The sequence below is a fragment of the Topomyia yanbarensis genome, unplaced genomic scaffold (genome assembly GCF_030247195.1).
Source record: "Topomyia yanbarensis strain Yona2022 unplaced genomic scaffold, ASM3024719v1 HiC_scaffold_4, whole genome shotgun sequence".
NCBI classification, from domain to species: Eukaryota; Metazoa; Arthropoda; class Insecta; order Diptera; family Culicidae; genus Topomyia; species Topomyia yanbarensis.
The window spans coordinates 429631-455028 of NW_026683602.1; the positions used below are offsets into that span (position 1 = coordinate 429631).

Sequence of the window (25398 nt, forward strand, 5' to 3'; positions counted from 1 at the left end):
TCGAGTCTATTAACATATACATTGGCCGACGGACGCGTTGATCTAGCAAGCAACCGCCTGCTAAGACCGACCGACAAGTACCACCTCCTACCAGAGACGTATAGGTAATGTGCTCGCTAGAGAAGCAAGCAAACACTTCCTGCAATGGTGGTTTCATTCTAATGCACCCATGAAAGGTAGACCTTGACGGCAGCCATGTGCCGGTAGACCAGAACCGGTTCCGTGGGGGATCATAAAATGCCTTCCTTTCACATTTTCGCAGCAAGCAGGGGAGCTGCTACAAGCGTTAGAAACTCCTGTGAGTAATGGTTATAATTGGTGGTGGCTGGGAGAAGGGTTCACAGCTAAGCATTAGTTGACGCTGCTTTCAGTGAATAACAAGCTTTGATTAATGATCGTTCACGCGCGTGGCTGGTGAACTTAGAATGATCGATCGATTGTACAGATTTGGAACGCTCAAGGTGGCTCGGAGGTCTAGACAACAGCGTAGTCTGTTCCAGTTCTGAGCTTAGTTGTTTCTTCCAATCGGTCCTGTATTCACCCGGCAAACAATGATTGTAGCATTCCTGCTTCCGCTTTTATTTTTCTACGTTTTAGTGTAGATCACCAACATTCGAACATTCAGCGTACGAGCACATCTGATCTCTAGCATCAAATTGGTGCTAAATTTAGTAACCGAACGAATGCCAACTAGGAAAAAACAACAAACAAGCGACGCTGCCAGAGCATGTCATCATCCCGCCGGTCGAAGGTGGTATCCAAACCAAAAGTATCCCAGTAATGTCGGCGCCGCAAGACTAAATTTAAACCACTTTATTTGCTCCGCCAATAGTAGAAATGCACAATCTATAGAATAGTTTTTAGTTGAATCAAATCTTCTTAAAGCAGACCCTGCTTCTGCAGATCAAGATACACCTTCTTGCTGAGAATGTTGCCCCGTGAGTCCTCAAATTCCTCCTCGTTCGCTGGGACCCACATTTTGGAGAATGTTTGCTCCTTAACCTTATCCCACAGGACGAGCGCATCTTCGATCTTCGTTATATTGGCAAAGTGAGCCGTATTCGGGATTCCCAAGCAACGCATTCCGTGTGCGTGTCGCCACTCGGAAAAGTGATTCTGGAAGGCCTTCGGTCCGTTATACTTATAATTGCCACAAATTTCACACTCGTAGGTAAAGTGCAACTGGTGCAGCTTGTACAACCAGTAGGGAATTGGTTTACCATCGTAACCAAGTGGAAGATTCTTCGGATTGTACGGAATACCATCATCGTCGTCCGATTCAATCTCGTCCATACTGTCATCTTCACTTTCATCCACCATATAGCGGGCCTGTTTTCGCTGCAGATTAATCTTCGTCTCGTATATCTGATCATCAACCAGTTCGGCCAGTTTGGTGATCTTGTATTCCAACAAAGCAATGTCCCTGTCCTTTTGGTTGTACATCAACCGTTTACGTTCGTTTTCCTTGTTTTTGTCCTCTTTGCATGCGAAAAGGCGCTGGGCTCGTTCCTCCAGCGTTCCGCCACATTTCATGCCAATTGCCTGCGAGGAAAAAAAACGATTATTCACTACATAAGTCCGCTTAAATCCAATTAGTCCTAACCTGCAGAGCCATTTTCAACCGATCCAACCCTAGATAGGTCAAATCCTCCCACTTGAAAAATTCGTTAAGATTAATCATAGCATCATCCTCTATATCCTTGCCCCGTTCCCAACCGGGTGCTTCGCCGTTCTTCCACAGATCCGCAAACTGCAGCTCGTTCCTCTTTACCGTATGCTCCAGCTCGAAAAACAACGGCCTACTTCTGGTGATGAACCCGTACAGATAATCATGTAACAGTTCCAGATATTTTTTATACTTTAAATTTTTCTGCTTTTTCGGTACTTCAGAAAACCTATTAAACTCCGACAGATACGTAATGTAATCCAGCTTATCGATACCCTTCAGATTGATGTAATTGTCGTAGCACTCGTGAAGATCCAGATACTGTCCGTAGTTCTCCACATCGCTAAACTTGACCATCTCCGCCAGATACCCCGGATCATTCAACTGCTCTCGCAGCTTAGCGAACTCGATCGAAGCCGGAACGGCCACATTATTCCCATGGTTCTGGTGAAACTCTACCAGCGAGTTGAACTGACTGTAAAACTCCTTAAACTCGTTCACGCTCATGTTCGTAATCTCCTGCTTCCGTTCGCCGTCCTTGTCCTGGTACAGTTCGAGCAGTGACCGGCTGCAGCTCTGATACCGTTCCAGGTAAATTTTGATTCGATGATCCGCCAGTACCTTTTCCTTGGTCTGAAATGCGATCGATGATTGAGTCAGACGAGGGGGAAATTTCCTTCCGAAGTAGGTGTGACTAACTTACCGTCTTTTTCGGCGTTTGAAGCTCCTCCGACATTGACATCACCAGCCGGTCGCATTCCTCGTGCAGGCGGCGTTGGATTTCGAAAATTGTTTCCATATTTTACGGGAAAATATATTAAATTTGTGGAGAAAAACAACAAACACGGAACGATGCCAGACGCGTTGCAAACGTTTTGACAGTTCGAATCGAAATGATGAAAGGGATGCATCGTGAGTCGTGAGCTCTCTCGTGAGTTAATTTTTCGTCGGTTGGATATGCGAGAGTGAGTGACGTGAGTGAAAACGAGAGCGACCGACGTGGAACGCGTTGAGCATGACACTGGGAATATATGTGATTACAAGTGGGCATAATATTACATTGTCAGAAATTCGAAAAAGAAATATTTTTTGCGGATGAATCTCTATTTTTAGAATCCATACGAACAACAAACGTGTCATTTTATTTTGTCTTAAGGGGTTATATATGCGAAAACAGGGAATATTGTTGTAAATGTACGTAATCAAATTTTTAATGTAAACCTGTTGTACGTCTTGCGTAGTACAATGTCCAATTTGTAAAATCAGCTTGAGAATATGAAAAAATACTACACATTTATTTTCGATTTTGCCGTAATTTTTTACCAATCAACTTAATATTTTGCGCAAATATCTGATTTTCCCACCATTTTCGTTTGATATGACGAACTCCGCTTATTCTGTTACCACAAAAAACTTTTTCTAAATACAATTACCGATCTGGCTGTTATTATTTACCGAACAACTCCAAAATTTTGACATCAATCAACAAAACAAACAGTAAAAAAATATACCGAACAACCAGCAAATCGCCGAACGTTAGCAGATTACCCGTTACAATATCAACATATTTCCTTGGCCTGATATAAGGCAAATACACTAACAGGCTATCATCACAAATAAACATTCAAATACAAATACAAATATAGAACCAAGCTGTAGACTAAACTGACCGCCAATTTCATTTATAATATCAAATCGGTTGAGTGGTTATTGCTGATTCCTAAAGATGTTTTCAAAGATTTCACTTGAATCTCAATGGAAACATTGCGAAGAAAATGAGCAACAACTTAGGTCAGTGAAAAGTAAATCATTATCGTATGTGTTCTCTTGGTGGATTAAAGGCATTTTAGAAATAAGGCTCCCGGAATTTTACTCATTTCGTAAATCCGCAAATTGCCAAAAAATCAGCGAAATTAAACGCATTATTTTCCATCAAAATAGAAATTCATAATGTATTTTGCGTTGCGTGTAAGACGTCAAAACCCAACAAAAATTTAGACCTACATTCAACAAAACATTGCATAAAGTGGATCAGCGTAGGACGTTTGTTAAACAAACTTTTCTGCAAGGGAGTGCAAAGTTGATGCGAAAATGGAAATTAAATGCCTTTTTATTAATTTGATGCAAATTTGTTATACATTTCTAGAGTGATCTGCCACTAGACCTGGTCTGATCTGGTGAAAAACAAATACCATAATTAAATCACTCCTGTCAGACTTTACCCCCCATTTTTTCGGTTTTGTTATAAACCCTTTAATTTACTGCACACTTTATTTTTTCTGTCGAATCTCAACTTTTTTCGCATCCTTTGCCGAAATATCAACAGCGGAGATCTCAGTAAACAATTTGTTTGGCTGAGATCTCAATAAAAGTGATGTTCAATAGTTGATATTTGGAGAATATTTCACCGAAAATCAGCAATCAAATCTCACTTTACCGAGATATCAGTTTCTAAATTTGCTGACTACACGGCTGTCGGGAAATTGCCGAGCCGTATTGACTGTGTAAGTTCATTCTATATTTTTTAAATTTTTTATTTGTAATTGAGCTGAACAACAAAAATTACCGATTTCAAATGTAAAGTGTTCCAGCAGAACGTGAAGTATCAGCAGAAGAGGTACTGCCATAAAGCATCGAAAATGGAGCTCGTTAATGTAGATGTTAATCGAGTATGTAAGAAACCAGACAAAGTCCGCCTAGTTTGGGACGCAGCGGCGACTTTCGACGGAGTATCTTTGAACTTCCGCTTGCTCAATAACCCCGATCATTAACCTCATTCCCTTCTGGTAATCTGCAAGTTCCGGGAAAGAGCGATTGCATTTGGTGGCGACGTACGCGAAATGTACCACCAGCTGCGTATGCGACAAGCGGACAAATCGGCACCAAGATTCCTCTTTCGATTAGACCTGAGAAATCCGCCGATGTGCACGTGGTGGACGTAGGTGCCTTCGGGTCCACCAGTTCTCCATGCTTGGCACAATTCATTGAAAATCGCAATGTCGAGAAATATGCGATACACTCTCCGGCTGCGGCAAAAGCGATTTTTGATCGGCATTACGTCGATGACTATTACGACAGTCTGAAGCGGTGCGATGAGCTAAGGAAGTTCGTTACATTTCGCTCGAAAGTTGGCTTTGAAGTCCGGACACAGACGTTCTGAGCAAGCTGGGAGAATCCACCGATCAAGAGCGCGTTCTGGGATTAATCTGATATACGGTCCAGCATTTTTTTGTCTTTTTCCGTCCCGTTTCAAAAGTATTTATTTATTTATTTGAGAGCAGGGAAAAGCCCGCTGGAGCTGAATTTTGTTTTAACTCTCTCTCCAGCAGGCATAAAACCTCCTCCTGTTTTATATCAACAAATAACAAATATCCAAATGATACAATTGGACACTTACAACTACAGTTAAAACAAATAGAACAATCTTAATAACTTAAACTAACACTAGACTACAGCTAACAAGATAATGAGCTCAAAAACGATTTCTTACGACATTACGGGACAAATGAAAGCCGAAGCCATAATTCGTTCTGGCTACCGGAATGCGAAAGAAAGGATAGGTTCGAAGACTACGACGATAAATGTCGATGTCCAAAAGTTGCAGAAGTTCAGAGCAGCCGAATCGAGATTGCAGTAAATCGGCAATAAAAACTGCTTTCGAAACATCTCGACGTACGGACAGGAGATCGAGGTCAATAAGCTTACAGCGATCTATGTAGCTCGGTAGGTTGAGGGGGTCCCTCCATGGGAGTCTACGAAGTGCGAAACGAACAAATTTGCGCTGAATGGCTTCGAGCTGTTGAATATCATTTTGGTATTAACTTGCCCAGACTACGTTGCCGCATTCGAGTGTAGAACGGGCTAAAGCACAATAGAGTGCTTTTAAACAATGTATGTTGGTAATGCTATTGGTGACTCTAGAGATAAATCCTAGCAGCTTAGTGTACTCAATGTGGTGTTTGAAGTTTAGTTCGGGATCTAAGTAGACTCCCAAATCTTTAACATATGATCCCGTTTGAGAACGATTTCTGAGATATTGTAGTTGTAATTAACTATCGAGTGTTTGCGAGTAAAGGATATAACCGAACACTTGGAGGCATTTAACATCATTCTATTGGCATAGCACCAATTGGAGAACACAACCAACTGAGATTGCAAGGATTCTGCGTCTTTGGCATTCCTGATAAGGTGAAATAGTTTGAAGTCGTCAGCAAATGAAAGTTTCTTGCACTTAAGTAAATGGTTTAAGCCGTTTGAATAGAGCAAAAATAGGAATGGTCCGAGATGACTACCCTGAGGAACTCCCGATCTGGTAGAAAATGGTGGAGTCGTGCAGTCACTAACTTTCACTGCCATTTCACGTTCGGTTAGATACAGGTGAAGCCAGTCCTGGAAGGAACCATTAAATCCATGTGTGCTTAATTTGGAAACTGTTATCTAGTGGTTAATTTTGTCGAATGCCACGGAAAAATCGGTGTATATGGCATCTACTTGTAGTCTTGCTTGCACTTATGAAAGATGTGTAAGATACTAAGTTCGTAGTAGTTGACCGTTTAATCATAAAGCCATGTTGAGTCTCGGATATGTAGCTAGAGCAGTTATGAGTGATAAATTCGAGCACAATCAGTTCGAATAGCTTAGAAACTGCACATAATGCAGCTAGTCCGCGATAATTCGAAATTTCGCTTTTGTTCCCTGTTTTGAACACTGGGAAAATATACGATTTTTTCCATAGGTCAGGGAACATTCCTGATGACAGAAAGCTATTGAACAGCATTGATAACGGAAGCTGGAGACTAACTGAGTATTTTTTCAGTACGACAGATGGAGTTCCATCGGGCCCTAGACTGTAGCAGGTGTAAAAATAGAGTGAGAGCCAATTGGAGAACCTAGAGGATCGACATCAGCTGCTATCAGTTAAGATTTCTTCAGAGAAATGCTACTAAAATGTTGACGGAATAAGTTACATATTTCGGACGGAGTTGTCGCTCCAACCCCGTCGAGTCACATAAGAGATGGTAAACCGGTTTTCTTCCTCTGTTCGTTGACGTGATTCCAGGAGGTTTTAGGATTGGTTCAAAACTTGTTTTGTATATGCTGGTTTCAGGAATAGTAAAGAGCCTTCTTCAATCGTTTATAGCGGTTATTGAGGTATAAGTAGTATGATCTAAGGTGGAGTGAGGGTCGCGTCGTTAGTTTTTTTTAATGCGGAACGTTTAGCGCATTTGTAGCGTTTCAAAGTAGAGTTGGACCACGGTGGGTTGATTGGTTCACGGCATTGCTTTTTTTGGTATGAATTGATCAATAGCAAATGCTACAACATGAGTCCATGACATAGCAGGCATAAGAAAGAGCGACCAACTAAAAGGCAGGTTCTCAGTGCGGTCATGTCGCTGTTCGTCGCTTTAGGCCTGTTAGCACCATTTACAGTTTTAAGCAAAATGCACATTCAAGACATCTGCAGAACCGGATGCGAGTGAGGTGGGTTAATCGACGATGAGTCATATGCTAAATAACGACTGTGAAATTGAATGAGTGCAAATCCCAGACTTTGCAGAAAGAAAATTTAGTCTACGTTGGGGAAAGCGAACGTCGCAAGGCATGAAAACGCGGGATCGTCGAAGTCCTTTACCGTTATTCCTATAAATTATAATTCTTCAGCATAATTTCTTACTACGAACATCTTGAAAACTTTGGCGAAGAAACCAACTTTGAGTCTCCCAAATGAATTCTAATACTTTCACCAGGGGAAGTGTTACAGATTCTATCAACTGTACCCGATTTCTGAAGATTAAAATCGCTATTGACAGAAACAATACGATCTAATTGTTTTTTTTTACAAAGTTTTTAGAGCAATAGACAAACAATAATTCATTTCTTTTCTCCCCTTTTTTCCCACAGTCGTCTACGCCGACTACGCTTCCTCCGGCCGGTCCCTACAGTTCCTGGAAGACTACATCAACAAAGAAGTACTGCCAGCATTCGGCGACACCAGCTGCATATCGGCCGTAACCGGTCTTCAGTCTCACCTTTACGAGTAAGTATCCTTCCTCCACCCCTATTATATCCCTCCGTAACAGTATCCACCGGATACTGAAAAGCCAGATCAATTAACTTTTTCCCCCTCCCCCATATCAGCAATGAAGCCCGCGATCTGGTTCGGGCGGCAGTCGGTGCCACCGGCGAGGATGCGATCGTCTTCTGTGATAACCCGGCCGAACGACTGTGCTTCCTGCTGTCGAGTACTGCCTACGAAAGTGGTAACAAGTTGGCACCGATTCTGTTCGTAAGTAACGCGGAACCGATCGCCAATTTGCGACCGTGGTTGGATGCGGGTTGGTTGGTGGAACGAGTTACGAAAAATCACGAAGGTTTCCTGGATTTGGTGGATCTGGAGAAACGGCTGATGCAGTTTGCCGATGCCAAGCGATTGATGGTGGGCTTGTTTTCCGGTGCTTCCCGTATGACGGGTATTTTGGCGGATGATGTTGCGACCACGATACTACTGCATCAGTACGATGCCCTCTCGATATGGGATCATAGCGTAGCGGTTTCCTGTGCGCCGATCTGTACTAATCCGATACTGCCGGGGGCACAGAAGGATGCCATTTTCTTTCACTGCAATCGAATGGTTGGAGGGGTTCAAGCTCCAGGAGTGCTAGTGGTGAAAAGAAAAATGGTGGAAAACAACGGATCTTTTTTGAACGATACAGTTGGGATTGTGGGTGCGGTACGAGCCGGTTTGGTACTACAGTTGAAGGAGTCGCTTGGGGTGCAGGCAATAATGGTGCGAATGGAGAAAATATGTAAACAGATGTTGGCTCACGTACGGACCATTCCGGAGATTGCACTGTTAGGACCACCATGTACAACAGCTAAGCGTTTGACTACTTTGTGTTTTATGGTTCGTCATCCACGGGGTGCATTTCTGCATCATCGATTCGTTGTGGCGGTACTGAACGATGTGTTTGGTATCCAGGCGACGGCGGATAACATGATAGCGGATTCGCTAGGGATAAATCCACAGCTAGCTGTAGAGTTTGAAAAAGTTTTGAACGATGAAACGCTGAAGGCTGCTAGTATTCATCCGGGATACATTAGGATTACGTTTCCGTTTTTCATGACTGAAGCTGAAGTTGCGTTCATACTAGAAGCGCTAAAGATGGTGGCGACGGAGGCTTGGAAACTGCTGCCACAGTATGAAGTAGACGGTAGAACCGGTGAGTGGCGGCACCATTCTAACTCACTTGCCAAGGAACGGAAATGGCTTGGAACGATTCGCTACACGGATGGGAAGATGTTATTCTCCGACCGGCGGATTTCCGGTCCGGGTACGTTCCCGCAGAACTATCCGGATTGTTTGCAAACGGCGAGAAATTTGTTTAATCGAGCTAGAAAAATGGCCCAGCGATCGGCATCGGACGAAATCGTTCTCAAGCTGGCACATCCTTTAGTGGAAAATCTACGCTGGTACATGCTCCCTGGAGAAGCACACGAGCTTCTGCTTGGGCACTCGCACAGTGTCAAAAACACAGTACCGTTCGATCCAACCCAAAGTAAGTAAACAGGGTCCCGCATCTCAGATAAGAAGGATAGATTTTTTCTCTATTTTCTAGTTCCAGAGAACCCCTCACTGCTGATGATTCACCGCCATCACAGCCTGTCGGCATTGGACATCAAACGCTTCAAAAGCCGCAGTCTTCCCGCATCTCCGATGCAGATATCTCTCCGTAGGCAGCACTCCAGTTCACCGCAACCGGCTTACAGTCCAACGCAAACGCCAGCTGCATCACCACCGATTGTTCGATTCTCCCTCGGTGGCGAAGTAAGCAACTACAGTCCTCCGCAGATCAACAGCCTAATAGCCAACAATACCGGCAGCACCAGTCGGAACAGGTAGTTATTGCTTAGCGAGAAGGTAGTGATTAGCTGCTTTTTCGATTGCATGTTTTGTGTTTCAGCATTTAACCTCTTCCATAGAAAACGAAATAATAGCTGGTTACTTTCATGAGCATAGTTTAAAAATATAAAATATTTCCTCTAATTCGGCTACCAACTTGCGGCAGATGCAATAGCTGGGGTTCGTCTGCGACGAGCACGATGAGTATTGGCAGCCATAGCGACCGAAACCGCACTAACACTTGTGTTGTCGATGATGATGATTATGGTGATGGTAGTGGTGGTGGTGGTATTGATGGAAGTGCTTTTGGTTTGGACATTCTTGGACCTCAGACGCGCCACAATCTGGGCTTGATGCAGCACCAGCGCCGACAATCGCAGATGGCGACTCCCACTACTCCAATGAACATGGACATTGATGGGTTTTTTGCATCGCAGCAACCGCTGATTTTCGCTGCCAAACCGAAGCAACGTTCCTGTTCCTGCAGTAGCCAGACGGATCTCAGCATGGGTTCGAGCAGTGAGAATCTAGCGAGCTGCATTGGGGCCTCGCAAGTACCATGCCTTTCGAGCGTACAGGCGACTGGAAGGTTAGCGGTCAATGCGTCTTGAAGTGGATGTGTTGTTGTTTTGTTTTGTTTGAACTGCTTTGCTTTGTTTTGGGAAGATTTCAACTTCGCATCGGTTTTTTTGCTAGCTTTGTAAATGTTGTGTCGTTTGCATTGTTTTCATTTTAAAAGTGATATAAGAGCGGTTTGTTGCTGTCGTTTCGTTAATGGTTTGATTATTTTTTCAGCAGCTGCAGTGACAGCGTTGAGGATATTCAGGCTTACGTGAAGGAGGTAACTAAGGAACTAGCGACCGAGATCAAATCAGAGATTCGAGAAGTCATTTCCAAAGTTGAGGATGTTCTTGAGAGTACCGATAGTTTAGATATGAGCGGAGCGGCATTTAATTCTCTGGGAAATATAAGGTGTGTAACTGTTTTAGTTAAATAATGTCCGACGACTAGTAATCGGTTTTTCCGCAGCTGCAATAACGACAGTAAGCGCGATTCGATCTCCACCAGTGACGTAGTCGACTATCTCAAGGAATACAGCAAAGGCATGATGATCGAGGTAAAATCTGAGATCCGCGATGCCATGAATGCCGTAGACGGAATCATCTCACCGGATGGATGTCTTGGATCTCGCAAAAATTCTCCGCCGGATATCCTGAAAGCCAATGTCGGAGGACCTAGACTGTAATATTAAAACATGCTAAGCTTAACTAGGCGAACACGCTAACACCGGCTCCTTTACTATTTCCGCTTCATTTCCCCTGATTCACCTTCTAGTCTAATAAAACAACGCTATAGTGATATCAACCCGGCTGGCCGACCCAAGTCCGCGGACATCGTCGACAAACATCGTTCGGAGTCATTTCCTCGACCGAATGCATCCCCCACAGTGCCAAATCCGGACAACTTTCCGTACACGGGTGCCATTGCGAAAAAGGTTGACCTCATGTCGTCAATGTCCTCGCAGGACTCGGGTATCAACATGTCTTTCAGCGAGCAAGATGACAAGCTGCGAGCTGCTGTCTCTAGGGATAGGTGAGACCACCTCCATCCTCCTCCTCATTAAGACACAAACATAATCAACTCCCAACTTTTCCGCCGTTTCGTCAGAAACCGAACTATTTCAGCCCAACTGGAAGAATCATTCAGTCGACAGGAACCGCTTGAACAGCGGCGATTTCTGTCCGAATCGGCAGCACCCGCGGTTACCATTCCTACCGCAGCTGCACGTCTTCCAACCACTCCGGAGGTCGAACTTCCACTGAAAAATCCCTTACTTCGTCAACCGGCCGTGTTGAAAAGTCCACCTTCGAAGGAACCCGACGGTGCTGCTGGCGGCAGCGGCGGTGGTGGTGGAGGTTCGGAAGTGGCAACGTGGCACAACCTACCCAAGGACATCTGGAAACAGGCAGCCGAGGTTAATGACTGAATCAGTTGGCTTGAGTGTCTGTGTGTGCGTGTGTGTCGTTTCGCACAAACTAATCCCTTCGTTTTCCCCAAGCTAACCAGGTGGCACTTTTCAACCATCACTGCTTGCTTCGATTAACCGATCGTTACTCACATCGACACTAACAACCAGTTCCTAGTGTTTATCATCCTGTCGTTTGCACGGTCAAGGAACAATTCAGCTTATAATCGCAAATTTCTTTTCTAATTCTCTTTCTATTTCTTTTCCCATCGAAGATATTACACGTAGTGTTAGAATGGTTCAAAGTTTAAGAAACTGGTCGAAACTGTTCGGTAGCTTTCTACCAACGATTAAATATCCCTACTTACTATTTATATGTTATTGTGTTAAATGTTTGTGAAGGCTAGATCGGAACGAAATTCTTATATTCATTGCGCTAAAGAGCTAGTATTTTGTTACAAATATTAACGATTTTATAAAGATCAAGACAAAAAACCGCGGTAAAAATTGTGATTGCGTGTGTTCGTCTCAAACAAAACAAAATATATTATTATTATTATTATCATAGCAAACCTCACGGTTCGATATTGAATAACGGAACAATAAATTACACAAACATTCAAACACAGTGTTTCTATTAGCGAGCCCTAACTCCACTGAACAGGTTTCACCGGCTAGAAGTAGTAGAATCATTGCAAAGGTGAATGAATGAATGAGGCAAACATGAGTGTGAGATACTGTCTTGTTGGTGGTATGCGGGGGCTTGGTAGTGTCGGTGATTGAATACTTTACGGTGACGTCACAAACGAACTGAGTGTTCATTTTTGACAGTTTGCTTGTACTGTTTACATGGACTTAGAAAAATTCTTTACGATTTGCTTCGAACGAATCTAGTCGTCCACAACATGTTTCTAAGTCCATGTAAACAATACAATCGAACTGTTAAGAAAAGTGAGGTTAACTGTTTCAGTAAAGAACCTAATTGATTGAGGAACGTTAAATCCGTTCCACCAATGTAAAACATAACAAACAAAATTGGTTTTGGAGAGTGTAGCCTTAGTTGGTACGAACCATGAATTTGGTGTAGGAAATTCTCCTGAATGTGTCTTTGTTTTTTAGGTAAGGGACAAGTTCTTCCGTGATCAGAATTACAAGTGGTGTTTCTGAGTCAATCTCATTTATTTGAATAGAGTATCATCTTCTGAAATATTGTGTTAACTAGAAAATTTTGGCTGGATGGAGGGTTTAACAGGATGTGTCCCTAGGACTGTTGATTTTTCAGGAAAGTTTGATCAAGTCGATAGCTCTGATACGGTACTGATTGATATATGCTATACCCCTTCCTGAAAAATATTGTATTCAACTATTTTGTGCTCTAGTAAGTCAAGAAGTTTTCGAGTCAACTGAAACCATCAAAAGCATTATTTATTTTTGTATTTTCATTTATTTATTTATTCGGTCTTTTTTCGCCTGACCTGCATAATTCTCCAAGGAGAATTATTGGGAGCGGAAAAGCCCATTTGAAGATGAGCTTTTAATACAACAACCATAAATTACACATTGAACAATATTACAACAACATAGCAGAACAAATTAAAATTGCATATTATTAACTAAATTAACCTTCTAAGCCTATTTCTAAAAAAATACTAGAAACAGAGAAGTCAAAAAGGCCACAAACATTATAAAAAATATTACGCATCGCCCGCATCCATATTCAGTACGCTAAAATTCGAATCTCAAAAGGCACCGTGGTCTGAGGCTTTCAAGAGGAATATTAATATTAATTTGTGAGAAAATATCTGGGGCATCTATTTGGCCAGTCAGTAGTTTTCCTATGGAAACGACTCTGGATATATTCTGCTCTTTGACCAGAGTGTCAATACGATGGCAGACGGCAAAGATCAATGTATGTAGCTCCGCCGGGTTGCGCCACGGCAAAAAGCAAAACAAGGCAATCTTGCTTGTACTGCTTCAATTATGTTAGTCCAAGTGGTCGTATAAGGATACCAAATAGATGCTGATGCCTCAAGGATAGACCAAACAAATAAAAAAATTCAGGACTCGCAAATAATATGGAGCAGTCAACTTATAAGACTACAATGAAGCAGAGGATTCCATTCGCCTTTGATATGACCTGGGAGTAGTGATTTCTGAAGGACAATTGAGAGTCTAGAAGATGACCAAAGTATCTGACGACTGACGTTCTCTCGAGCAAATCTTCAGAAACAGTGTAGGCTAAGACTATTGGATTTTTCTTCGTGTAAGGGATCATTTAGATATACTAAGTGTCAACAAATTGCGATAACATCAATCACAGAAACTATCTAGGTGTTGCTGCAGATCAACGCAATCTGCTATGGACCGTACAAAAAAGTAATTTGAGATCGTCAGCATATAGAAGTATACATCCTGGCGGAATCACATAGCAAACGTCATTGAAGAACAGCAGAAACAGCAACAGTTCTAGGTTACTTCCTTGAGGAACATCCCGCCGGTTGATTGAGCTATATGATTCACTGTTTCCCCTTTACACATACAGAGCCATCTAGTGAAAGCAGACGATATGCCTAATCGTTTAATCTTAGCCAGTAGAAGAGAGTGGAACTTTTTTGGTGTTATCCAACGGGGGAAAACCAATCGAAATGGTGAGTTAAACGAAAGCAAGTATGTGAAAAAATCACCCGAGAGCGGGAAAATTAAATAGATCGTATGTGTTGGTTGGGTACGATAATCATGTGTTCTTCCTTGGACGTCACCATAGCGGACAACAGAGACAGACATAAGGGTTTTTGCATTCGGTCGGAGTCCTAAAGGTTACAGGTTCGAATTCTGCCTCTGGGGTGATTTTTTACATATTTGCTTTCGTTTAAATACGCCATTTTAATTTGTTTTTCCCGTTGGATAGCACCAAAACTATGTAAAATAAGGTATTGATACTTACGTCAAAAATCAAAAAATGAATTAGGAAGAGAGTGGTCTACCCGGTCGAACGCTGCCTCAAGCTCCCTATATACAGTCTATCTGGGATCCAACTTAAATATTTTTAATACAATGTAAAGTAAATTGGGCTAAGTTGGTAGTTGTTGATCTACCGGAGAAAAAAAATGTTGATCCTTTAATATGTAGGTCTTGATTGCACGGAATAATACGTTTCCGACTAGAATCTCGAATTACTTTGATCAAACGCATATGCGAGGTTATGCCACTATAGTTCACAATATTCTGCTTATTTCCTTTTTTGAAAACGGGAAACAGCAGATTTTTTTCCACATCACATGGGAAACACCGATTGTGACTACGATTAGTTGAAAATTAGTTTCAAAGGCGTACAAAATACACCAGCATATTTCATTGGTATGGCGGCAAGAATGCCGTCAGGCGCTGCCGATATTGAGGACTTCAGTTTTCGTATGGCAGTCAGAATGTTCTCGTCAGAAAACCGGACACTTCCAATGTTGATCACGTCATGGCGGACATCAGAACGACAATGTTCCACCTGAGTTGAATCAGTTTCGAAGACACTAGGGCAAAACTGTTTTGGGTCACGTTTTAAGTGGGATTGAACTACGTGCCTAGTGTAAAGAAACAGAACATACGTTTCGTAGCTATTGCTTGGGTGAGTGAATTACTGTATTGTACAAAGGGGATCCGTCGACTTTGGCAAGGTCGAAGTGCAGCTGCTTTCTGTCTTTTTAATTCACGTAGACGTCTATTGGACATAGGTGGTTTCGGTCAAGCACGGAAGGCAGGGACATACACTTGTTAGGTTAGGTTCAATAGAGTTTGCAATGTCAAAGACTGAGAATATGTGCTTCTTGATAATATCTACATCATCGGCATGTCGTTAGAACGGATATGTACCTAAAATTGATCGAGTTTGAAGCTAATATTTGTTGCACGTTTAGACAAGAGTCGATGAGTACACCACCGCTCCTTTTCATTCTGTTTTTTTTTTTTTTGGATCCTGATAATTGCTGTAAACCTGTTACTTTGAATCAATTTTTAGAAATTTTTAAAATTTCGCGAAGATCCGCTCGAAAATCTTTGAATATTACCCTTACAAATTACACTTGACAAAATGGTGTCATTCTTCACGAAAACAATTTATGTTTAAAGCTCAAATTAGAAAAATTAAAAGTTTTTTTTATAATTAGAGAATATATTCAATAAATTGACAAATTGATGGAATTTAAGTGCCATCGCCAATCCAACTTTTTTCCGTTAAGCTATAAATAATTTTGTCACTGTAGTAACTACAAAAATAATAAACGTGTAAGAACCCGCTTTTCACTCTTACCTAGCTTTCGTTTATACCGTGCACTTTCATTTATTCATATACGTGCAGTTTCATCACAATCAGAACTGGTTAATCGGAGACAGGGATACCAGGTGCACAGATTATTCTGTGTTACACAGATTTTCATTGTGCTGCAGATTTTAAAATTGCGCAGATTTTCAGTTTTCTGTTACAATGCACAGCGAAGCACAGATTTCTCAATTTTCGACCTCGTATTCTAACAAACTTACGTTTACGCCAAACAGATTTTTACATATGCTGCGCACAGATTTCAAAAAATAATCTGATCAGAAGATGGAAACACTAACCAGTGTCTGTCCTAAGCTAGTGTTTTAAAATCAAGACACCATCCCTGTAGCGACGTCTTTCCATTTCCACGAACATTCAGGCGAAACTGTTATTTTCAATAGCCTAAGTTTACACAAATAACACTAGTTTACAGCATATCTGAACTCAATAAGCTAGTGGTTATTTTTAATACAAAATCGTGTGTTGAACCCTAGAATGAAGTCCAAAAAATTACAATTAAACAGTTATCGAATTATAGTAAAAGAATGAATTTCACCTTTATAATAAGCAATAAATTTAGTAATATTCAAATATCATACGGTATAGCGCATCGATATGAAATAACATTATGTTGAATTACAGGTAACTGAACGTACTTTTAGTCATCTGGATTTTTTATTTTAGTGCGACTAATAATTCTGATGTTATTTACGAGTTTGTTGAACTTTTTCTTAATTTTTCCTCATTTTTAAAGCGAATTGAACGTTTCGTCATGATTTTAGGTAAGATCAAAAATTATATATTTTGAGTTGCTTAAAGCCTGCTATTAGCCAATAAAAATAAACACATTAGTTCAAATTGGTTGAGAATTGTGAGTTACTCAATTTGGGGTAGATATAGAATTTTTGAGTTTCTCAGAATCAACCTGTTGAACTATCTCGATCCCAATTTTTCCTAAGGTTTGCTTCATAGTATATGAGGGATTCTCTGTTAGAATTCTGTTAAGAAATAAAATGAAGAACTTAGAGAAAATTTTATCTGGGATAATACTCGACCTCGTTTATCCAAATGATTTAAGACTTCTGTTAACAATAATTTCAGACTCAGTTAAGTGATAAATCATCAATAAATTGATCTACATAATATTTACGTGTGTCATTCAAAATCGCATATGTACAAAAAAACACTAACAATTTATTTCACGTCATTAAAATATTTAGAAGCTTGTAATTTAGAATTATGTTGGATTCACAGAGGCTTCAACGACGAACCAATTTTGCTGTACTGCCGCTTTCAGCATAACAGTCCCATTTGCAAAATCATTAAGCCGAGCAAAACGCATTTGAAATTATTCGCTGTTTTCATTTGATTCTTCTTGAATCAGCAGGAATCCCTAGATTTTTTCAACGCATTCTATGCATCTAGCACTAAACTCTTATAACTTAAATAAAAGGGTTAAAAAAGACGCATATTTAATGAAAAATGAGTGTGGGACGGTTATGCTGCAATTCATTAGCATAGTCTGCTGAATATACGCATAACAGTCTCATTGTCTATGTGCTATGGCTTCGGAAACGTCATCATAGAGTGCATTGTTTACACATTTCAACAGCACGCATCATAATTTGTTTTGGATTTTTCTGTGGTATATTATATTGAATTCACTATGTCAGCATTAGATTTATTAAAGTTGTATGGCAGTGAGCTAAGTTCGGATGAAGATTTTCTTGGTTTTGATTCAGTCGATGGAGTATGTGAACGTTTCGCACAAAATCGGAATCAATTTCAATTTTCATCTAATCATCAACGTATCGAACCATCTTCTGAATCAGAGGACCCGGTTGACTCTGATGGAAGTTTCTTCGGGGAAAAAATAACACGCAAGAACAACCGCAAAAGAACCTCGAAAGAAATAAAAAAGAAACTCAATGCAAAAAAACGCCGAGCAGCCCATCAAGTAAAGCTACTTCATTGCGATTGCCGGAAAATGTGCTGGGAAAACGTGTCAAAAGAGGATCGAGTGATTGCCCACAACATATTCTGGAAACAAGACGCCTCGGGTCAGAGCGCGATTATCCGCGAAAGAGTCCAGCGTATTCCTGTCACAAGACGAACAAGGAACCGGTATATTATTGATAATCCCGTTAAAAAATATCATTACGTCTTCAATATACAAACGTCGAATGGCGAAAACGTGGCTGTCTGCCGAAAGTTTTTTCTAAACACACTCGGATATTCGGAAGATTGCGGGTAAATTATAAATAATGCTTAAACTACTATTAAACTGAATTTACATTTAAAGCTTCTTTCTACTTGAACTCATGATTTACAGTAATGTTATTTATCGATGTTTGACTTATGATGAAGACAGCGCAGTGAGAGTATCGAAACGTGGGAAGTATAGACGAAGTTCTACGAAGAGAGATGCTATAATAGCCCATATTCAAACATACAACCCAACGATATCGCACTACCGACGTGAACATGCCCCAAATCGACTTTTTTGCCATCTGATCTCACTGAAAAATCCATGCATCAGAGCTTTCAGGATACGCATGATTTTGAAGTGAGCTACACGACATATTCTCGGCAAATAAAAGCAATGAACATTTCGTTTGTGAAACTGGGGCATGAACAGTGCGAAACTTGCGTTGCGGCATCCGAACGCTGTAAAGATTCTGGTCATCCAATCGAAGAATCGACACAGAACATATCTTGTTCTACATGCTGCAAATTTTCGCAGCATAGGCGATTTGCAAAGCTATCTCGGGCTGCTTATCAAGACGACGGCGATGAGGTCCAGCGCGGACATATCGTGCTGGCTGTCGACCTTCAGAAAGTAAAAAGTGTTTTAAAAATCCATACAATTTTTTATCTGTGTTTATTTGTAGGTTATTCAGCTTCCCCGACTAGAAGGGCTTAAAAGCGTGGTTTTTTCTCAGCGGTTGCTGGCATTCAACGAAACATTTGCTCCTGTCGGAAAGTACACCCGAACATATCCTGTAGTGGCATGCCTTTGGGAAGAATCAGTCAGTGGACGGTCCGCTTGCGATATAACCAGTTGCTTCCATCGCGTACTAAAAAGATATGGCGATTCGATTAAAATTACGCTCTGGTTAGACAATTGTTCCGGACAGAATAAGAACTGGAATCTATTTCTTCATCTAATTCTTCTATTGAATTCGGATTCAGTTAAGGTGAAGAAATTAGTTCTGAAGTTCTTTGAATCTGGACACACATTCATGTCAGCCGACAGTTTTCATGCCGCAGTAGAGAAACGAATGCGAAACAATACAGGTGGTCCGATAGTAACATATTCGGATTTTAAAACTGTAGTTGGAGAGGCAAAGAAAAAGGTTGAAGTTCTCGATATGACACACGATCATTTTTTCCAAACAACGCTAGTTGCTTCTCAGTATACACTGAATCAACTTCATCCACGCCCATACATCGAGAATATCCGACAAGTAGTTTTGAAAAAAGGAAGCTATCAGTTTAGTTATAGCAGCTCGGTTGAAACAAACTGCCACTTAGAACATTGCATTCCGTTTTCAAAAAAGCAGCTGAAAATAATAACTGGTAGCAACTTTCATTTGGAAAACTTTCTCAAGTCACTGAAAGCACCGCGCGGAATAGATCTGAACCGAAAGAATGCACTACTGAGCACAATTTTGCCAGTTATTGAAGAGAGCAAAAAACAATTCTGGAACAATCTTCCACATGTTGAAACAACACAGAAATAATTTTTCCTTTACTTGCTATTCTATTAATTTCTTCGAAATAAAATAATGATTTATGTTGCTACTATTCTATTTTACTAAATGAAATAACAAAAAAAAAAGTGAATAACAAACACTTTTTACATTAGTTTTGTATTGATTCGCCAGTGGGACTGTTATGCCGCAATTTGTAAGATGGGACATTACGACTTGATATTTTTTTTGTAATTGGTTCTAACAAACCACTTAATTTTATTAATTTTTCTTAAATTTTAGAACAAATCTTAACCTTTAAACAAAAAAATTCGAAATCGACAATAATGCAGGTGGGACTGTTATGCTGAAAGCGGCAGTGTACTGGTCTACAAAACTCCAATATACTAAAATACATTGCGCAAGACATCTAATTTCAAAATATTCCACGTTCTTCATATCATTCTGAAGCTCTGACTTTTAGATTTAAACCTCAAATAAGTTTTGTTCGATGTTCTACATAGTTTAAAAATGCAAACTTTTTGATGTTCTAGGCAGTAAAATAAATTATACAGTACTTGGCGTATGTAGTGGTATGCAGTAAAACATATCTGCGGTTTCGTAAAGTTTGTTATTAAATTTGCACTAAACATAGTTGAGCAGCTAGAGTTTCAAGATACGAATTTTATGACGTGTGAGGGTTTAGTTTACAACACAATTTGTTTCATAAGAGTGTTATCTTCTGTATAATACGTGTAAATGTTATATTCACTGATCCTGGAATTATTGTCATCAGAAGTCTTGAATCATTTGGAAGAAAAAGTGCGCATAGTGTCAAAAAAGACAAATCAACTGTTTTTTAGGAAAAAAAATAAAATAACTCAAAGTTAGCGTATAGGAAAATGGACAACAGTAAAAGTGCTTTCAAAATAGGTTAAATGGAAACAATGAAGAAATAACTATAACGATTTAAAACTTATGGAAAATATGTAAAATATTAATAAAATTATATTAAATTCACAACGGGAAAAAATAAAACTACGAAAAACGGAAGGCTAAAAACCAGAAAATACGAGAAAGGCAAATAGTTAAACAATAAGACAAATTGGAATGAATTTAAATAAGTAAAATTGCTTGTAGAAATGCAAAAAAATGAAAAAAAGGAAATACAGAAAGGCTAAGAATAAATGTAGTAAATCGACAAATTTTAAAAATTGGATGGAATGATCGAAAAAGCAGGTTTTTTAAATATGAAACAATAAAAAAATAAAATAAAAAAGTAGAATTTCCTCGAAAAATTGCAAATAAAATGAAATAACAGAGAAAATACTATAAATTAAAGTAAGTAGCAGCAGTGATAAAAAAAATCAAAAATAAAGTACGTGAAAAGATGGATAAAATAAAAGTATGAAAATAAATAAAAAAGGCAGAATCTTAAAGTTGTAGCAAAACTTGAAAAAATAGACCAACGATATTTTAACAAAATAAAAAAAAATCCATGCATAAATAAAAAAAAAAATGGAAAAAATTGCGAAACATGGATCAAATTTCAAATAAGGGTTGTGGTTGGATTTTACTCTATTCTGGTTTCGAAAACATTCATAATCCTATAAAAACATGAATTATTTCGTTATTTGTGTTGGTGTGTTAGCACAACTTAAAATATTTTACAAGAATGTTGTAACTGATTTCTAGTAAAAAGTTCAAAAACAAAAAGAAATCGTTGCGTTCAGGAAGCAACGTTCAAAATCTCACGCACCTCCAAAACGAAAAGATTTTGTATGCGGATTTAACTTGCTACATTAGTTAGCTAATCTTGCTAACTAGTTGATTTAGTATTGGTAGCTGAGTTCAATTTTCTCTTCGGATTCAATCAAACAAAATATACTACATGAAACAAGCCCTTTATAAAATGGGATTGAAACGGATCAAGAAGCTGACTGAGCGAAACCTATAAAATACCTTTCTTCAAAAAATGAATAATTTTCCCAATTTTTATCTGATGTAAACTAATAAGTGTTTAAATTGTTTCAGACAAAAACGTATATTTTTTTATTTTGAAGGTGAAAATCTTTTTTTTACTGTAACTTGAAAACTGTTCTACTATAAATTTGTTGGGCTTCATTTTCGGGTTCAGCATTCAATTTTGTATCGAAAATAGAGGTCAAATATTGAAGTTCAGATTTTTATTTTGTAAACTAGTGCAACTGGAGCGTTAATGAAATGTTTTTCACCCGGAATATTATTTCTCAAGCAATGGAATTTTGTCCGCCGACAGTCAGACCTCACCAACTATCCAGTGCAATCGACAAATCGAGAGAGCGGTGAATTAATCACTCAAAATAAAAACCCCACTTGGCACTCACCCACCCCAATTGGTGAGTATCGAAAGCTTCTCATTGATGTGAGCAACAATCCTCTCGTGGCGGTGTACTGCGCCACCTTCGAGCGAACGCTGGCAGCTTCAATATAACACTGTTTTCGCAATCAATCTATTTGTTGGGTAAAATTACTTGGGACGTATTCTTCATTTACAATGGATCAAAGAGAATAGTGAAAGAGACGAAGAGTGAAAATCAGTCAAAACGGCAACACTCCCTTTATGATGATTTCAACACTAGAATTTTGGCAACCGCTTCTACAGGCAGCACTTTAAATGACTCCTATTATATTTTGAAAACAAACCGTATGTCGATTGATGGATTTGTTTATCAAACGATGTGCATTTCGAAACAAAGAGATGAAATAATTCTAAAGCTTATTTTTACTCATACATATACTCTAGAATGCACCTTACAATCACGATTGAACTAAATTCTGACGAAAATTCAAATTTCTTTTTTGATAGAAGTACAATACTTATCTCCTCCAACTCAGGCATGAGTAATGTTTATTTACATTGCACGATTGGTCTGCTCAATAAGGTATTTTTGGCTTCACACTATTCGTCTCTTTCCCTATTCTCTTTGCAATGGATTACAACTTAGTTTCGGATATGCTGCGATGATTTCGCCGTAGTTACGTAATGTGGCCCCGAATTTCTTTTGCCAATGAATTGCAATTGAATCGAATGGAACCAGGAATGCTTAATAATTAATTATTCATTTGCGGAGAACTTCGTTGTGAGCTATTCTCTTGGTTTTTTCATCTATGGGATTAGGGCATGTTCAGGAGCGTTTTATTTTGTATAGGAGTTTCAAAGTAGAACTGGAACTGAAACATTCACATCCCCAGCAGAGCGTTTTGTTTTATAATTTCGAACAGTTTTGTTTTAAAATTTAAAACTGTTATACGACGCCGTTCTATTTGTTGCTGGGGAAAATAAATTTGAATGCAGTGACGCTGAAAGCACGGCGCGACATGAATTTTAAACTGAATAGAACATCCGCTGAAACTGCTGCTGGGGCCAGCAAGTTCTAGTTTTAAAATTTTCAGTTTTATATAATAGAACTGTTAAAATTATGAATCTAAAACTAAAACACTCCTGAACATGCTCTTAAGGGTTTTTTTTTCATCTATGGGAGAACGGAAGTTCTAATTATTTCTATGATTTTTTTGAATTGATATTATAAAATATCATACAAAGCATCTTCAACTGACAATACTACTTAAATCATTTTCCGAAGAATTCTCTCCAAAGAACAAAAAACAATAACAGAAACTCATCGATCCACCTCTGTTTGAATTTTGCATGGAATCAACCGCTTTTTTAACAACTCAAACTCGCACAGGCTCATCTATCTCAAAATAACCATCCCCTCCCCCGCAGGCCCTCGACGACTTCGACATGATCAAGGACAGCGATCGCATCCTGGTTTGCCTGTCCGGTTCCAGTTCGTCCCTCTGCTTGCTGCACCTGCTGCGACAGTTCACCCGAGCACGGCACCTTAGCAACGTCCAGCTGGCCACGGTTACCTTCGGCGATAGTGGAGTCGATCCGCGAGCTCTGATGCTGTACCTGCGCGAGCTCGGCGTCGAATTTTTCTACGAACAAAAAGGTCAGTTCCCATAACTATCAAACTAGTTTTTTGCCAGTAACTATATCTTTCCCTCGTAGAATCGCCCGAGAACCTGCAGGAAAAACTAGCCGCCCTGGCACACCGCAAGGGCTACAACGTGCTGGCAATGGCAAATACGCTGGACAAACTGGCCGATCGTTTCCTGGTATCGCTCCTGTACAAAGGAAAATTCAGTACCCTCCAGGCGATTGGCAGTGCCGGTCCGCACCCATCGGAAGTTCGCATCATTCGCCCGCTGTTGTACATTCGCGAGCGAGTGCTGGAAGAATTTGCCGCCAGCAGAGCACTTCCGTCGCGACCTTCGCGGCTGTTCACACGACCCCCGGATGCGACCAACAGTATTCTGCGGGTACAGGAGGCCACCAATCCGAATGTGTACGGGAATATTCGCAGTGCGTTGAAGCCGCTGCTGGCGTTGAGGTAGGAGTTGCATGATACTTTACGCGATTTTCGAAGTTAATTTGTTGTCTTATCGTTTTAGGGTAGAGTCATCCAAGCTGGCTTACGAGTCCGTGCGGGCAGCATTAATCACCAGGGACTAGAAATAGGATTTTATTGGGTGCAATGAGTATCGTAGTGACAGAGAGAGAGAGGAAAAAATGTAGATAGGATAACTAATTTCTGTATAAAATACTGCTAGAGTAAGGAGAGCTGCGGCATCATCCAAGTGATGTAAAACCATTCGAAGAGTTGTAAATAAAGCGGAGAGAATTGTACTGCAATTCATGAGAGTTACTGCATAAAATAAATTTAAATTTTTTATTTTGGTTAATCTATCGTTTTTTAATTTGCCAACAAGCTCTAATTTCATCGAAAGGTGCCATCGCAAGCTGGGCTTCATTACTACGTGATATATTCCGTTTCGCTCGGGCGAACTCAGTTCGGACTGACTGATGATGATCCAATAAAAGAATCGTGATCGGTCACGATAAAACAATATCTAATAAAACTAGGTGTTTGATGTAACTCGTTGCTCCGACAGTATTACACATGAGTTGTAAGTAAACTGACTCATACCGAACGAGTTCCAGTCGTCGTTAATATGTCATCTTTGTCGAAAATAAATGTCATCTTTGATCCCACCTGATATCGTTACATATTGTAATCTCAGATTTACGAGCTGGGACTTCTGCGAAGAGGGCTTGGTGACAAGGTTTTATGGATATTTATCCATGTTACTAGTGGGATGCCGAAGTTGGTAGACTCCACAATTTTTACTGAAGAGCTTGGAATCGCAGACGCAGAGGCGGGCCCGGAGACACTACACGGTCGCCTTACAAAAATATCTTTCGATGGTCTAAGCGATTAGAAAATCCGTTGCACTAATGTCGCAAGTATCACCGAGGCTAGTAGGTTACATTACTTTCGAAATCGTGCGAATTACATGTCACTTCAAATGGAGTTGGTAATGCTAAATACTCGTCTAATCAAAATGAAGTACTTAACTTTTTTCTTAATACACAAATTTGTCAGGCTGTATGAAGTCATCGTCGATGACTGCCGCTGGGTTCTGATTTGGGCATTTGTTCGCAGAACTGTAGTTACCGAATCACACGCAGGGTGCTTGAATGTTTTGCTCCGTATAAGTCTCCGGGAAAACATTAACTCATTTCAGTTCAACTTCAAAGAGGATATGAACCATTCAAGCATATTTTAAAAAGTAGTAGTTAATCGTCCATTGCACAGTGGGACGAGCCCGGACTTAAGTCCATATATGAAGGTTATGCGATATTCTCACTAGTATTTTTCTCGTATCAGCTGAGCCATCAGATACATTTTCGCGAGATTTTAGGTGATTTGAATGCAAAATGAATTTTTGAAAGCTTTTTGAAGGGCATAACTCAAG

General features: G+C 40.0%; 2 protein-coding genes across 6 annotated transcripts in view; one reads left to right on the forward strand and one right to left on the reverse strand.

Moving 5' to 3' along the window:
• Window positions 1-24324, forward strand: part of LOC131695491 (uncharacterized) — a 99831-nt gene extending 75507 nt beyond the window's left edge. The window contains exons 2-12 of one of the 5 annotated variants that reach the window (XM_058984027.1): window positions 7568-7703; window positions 7805-9222; window positions 9283-9562; window positions 9733-10155; window positions 10362-10538; window positions 10596-10808; window positions 10902-11159; window positions 11235-11541; window positions 23303-23531; window positions 23591-23972; window positions 24034-24324. In XM_058984027.1, the coding sequence (XP_058840010.1) occupies window positions 7568-7703; window positions 7805-9222; window positions 9283-9562; window positions 9733-10155; window positions 10362-10538; window positions 10596-10808; window positions 10902-11159; window positions 11235-11541; window positions 23303-23531; window positions 23591-23972; window positions 24034-24094 (3884 nt within the window). In that variant the 3' untranslated portion in view covers window positions 24095-24324. Of the gene's footprint in view, window positions 1-7567; window positions 7704-7804; window positions 9223-9282; window positions 9563-9732; window positions 10156-10361; window positions 10539-10595; window positions 10809-10901; window positions 11160-11234; window positions 11542-11807; window positions 12157-23302; window positions 23532-23590; window positions 23973-24033 lie in introns of those variants that run through there. The other 4 variants (XM_058984028.1, XM_058984029.1, XM_058984030.1 and 1 more) reach the window with 4 other exon arrangements.
• On the reverse strand, window positions 799-2565 carry LOC131695492 (splicing factor 3A subunit 3-like). Its single transcript, XM_058984032.1, has 3 exons — window positions 2370-2565; window positions 1604-2299; window positions 799-1542 (listed from the first exon to the last, which is right to left on the reverse strand). Exons 1-3 carry the CDS (start codon window positions 2463-2465, stop codon window positions 880-882), a joined length of 1455 nt encoding a protein of 484 aa, XP_058840015.1. The 5' UTR covers window positions 2466-2565; the 3' UTR covers window positions 799-879.
• Window positions 24325-25398: the final 1074 nt, after the last annotated feature.

Coding starts and splice junctions, on each gene's coding strand:
- LOC131695492 (XM_058984032.1), bottom strand. CDS start 2,465: ATGGAAACAATTTTCGAAATCCAACGCCGCCTGCACGAGGAATGCGAC. Junction 2,300..2,369: donor TTCAAACGCCGAAAAAGACG/GTAAGTTAGTCA, acceptor ATCGCATTTCAG/ACCAAGGAAAAGGTACTGGC. Junction 1,543..1,603: donor GGTTGAAAATGGCTCTGCAG/GTTAGGACTAAT, acceptor TTTTCCTCGCAG/GCAATTGGCATGAAATGTGG.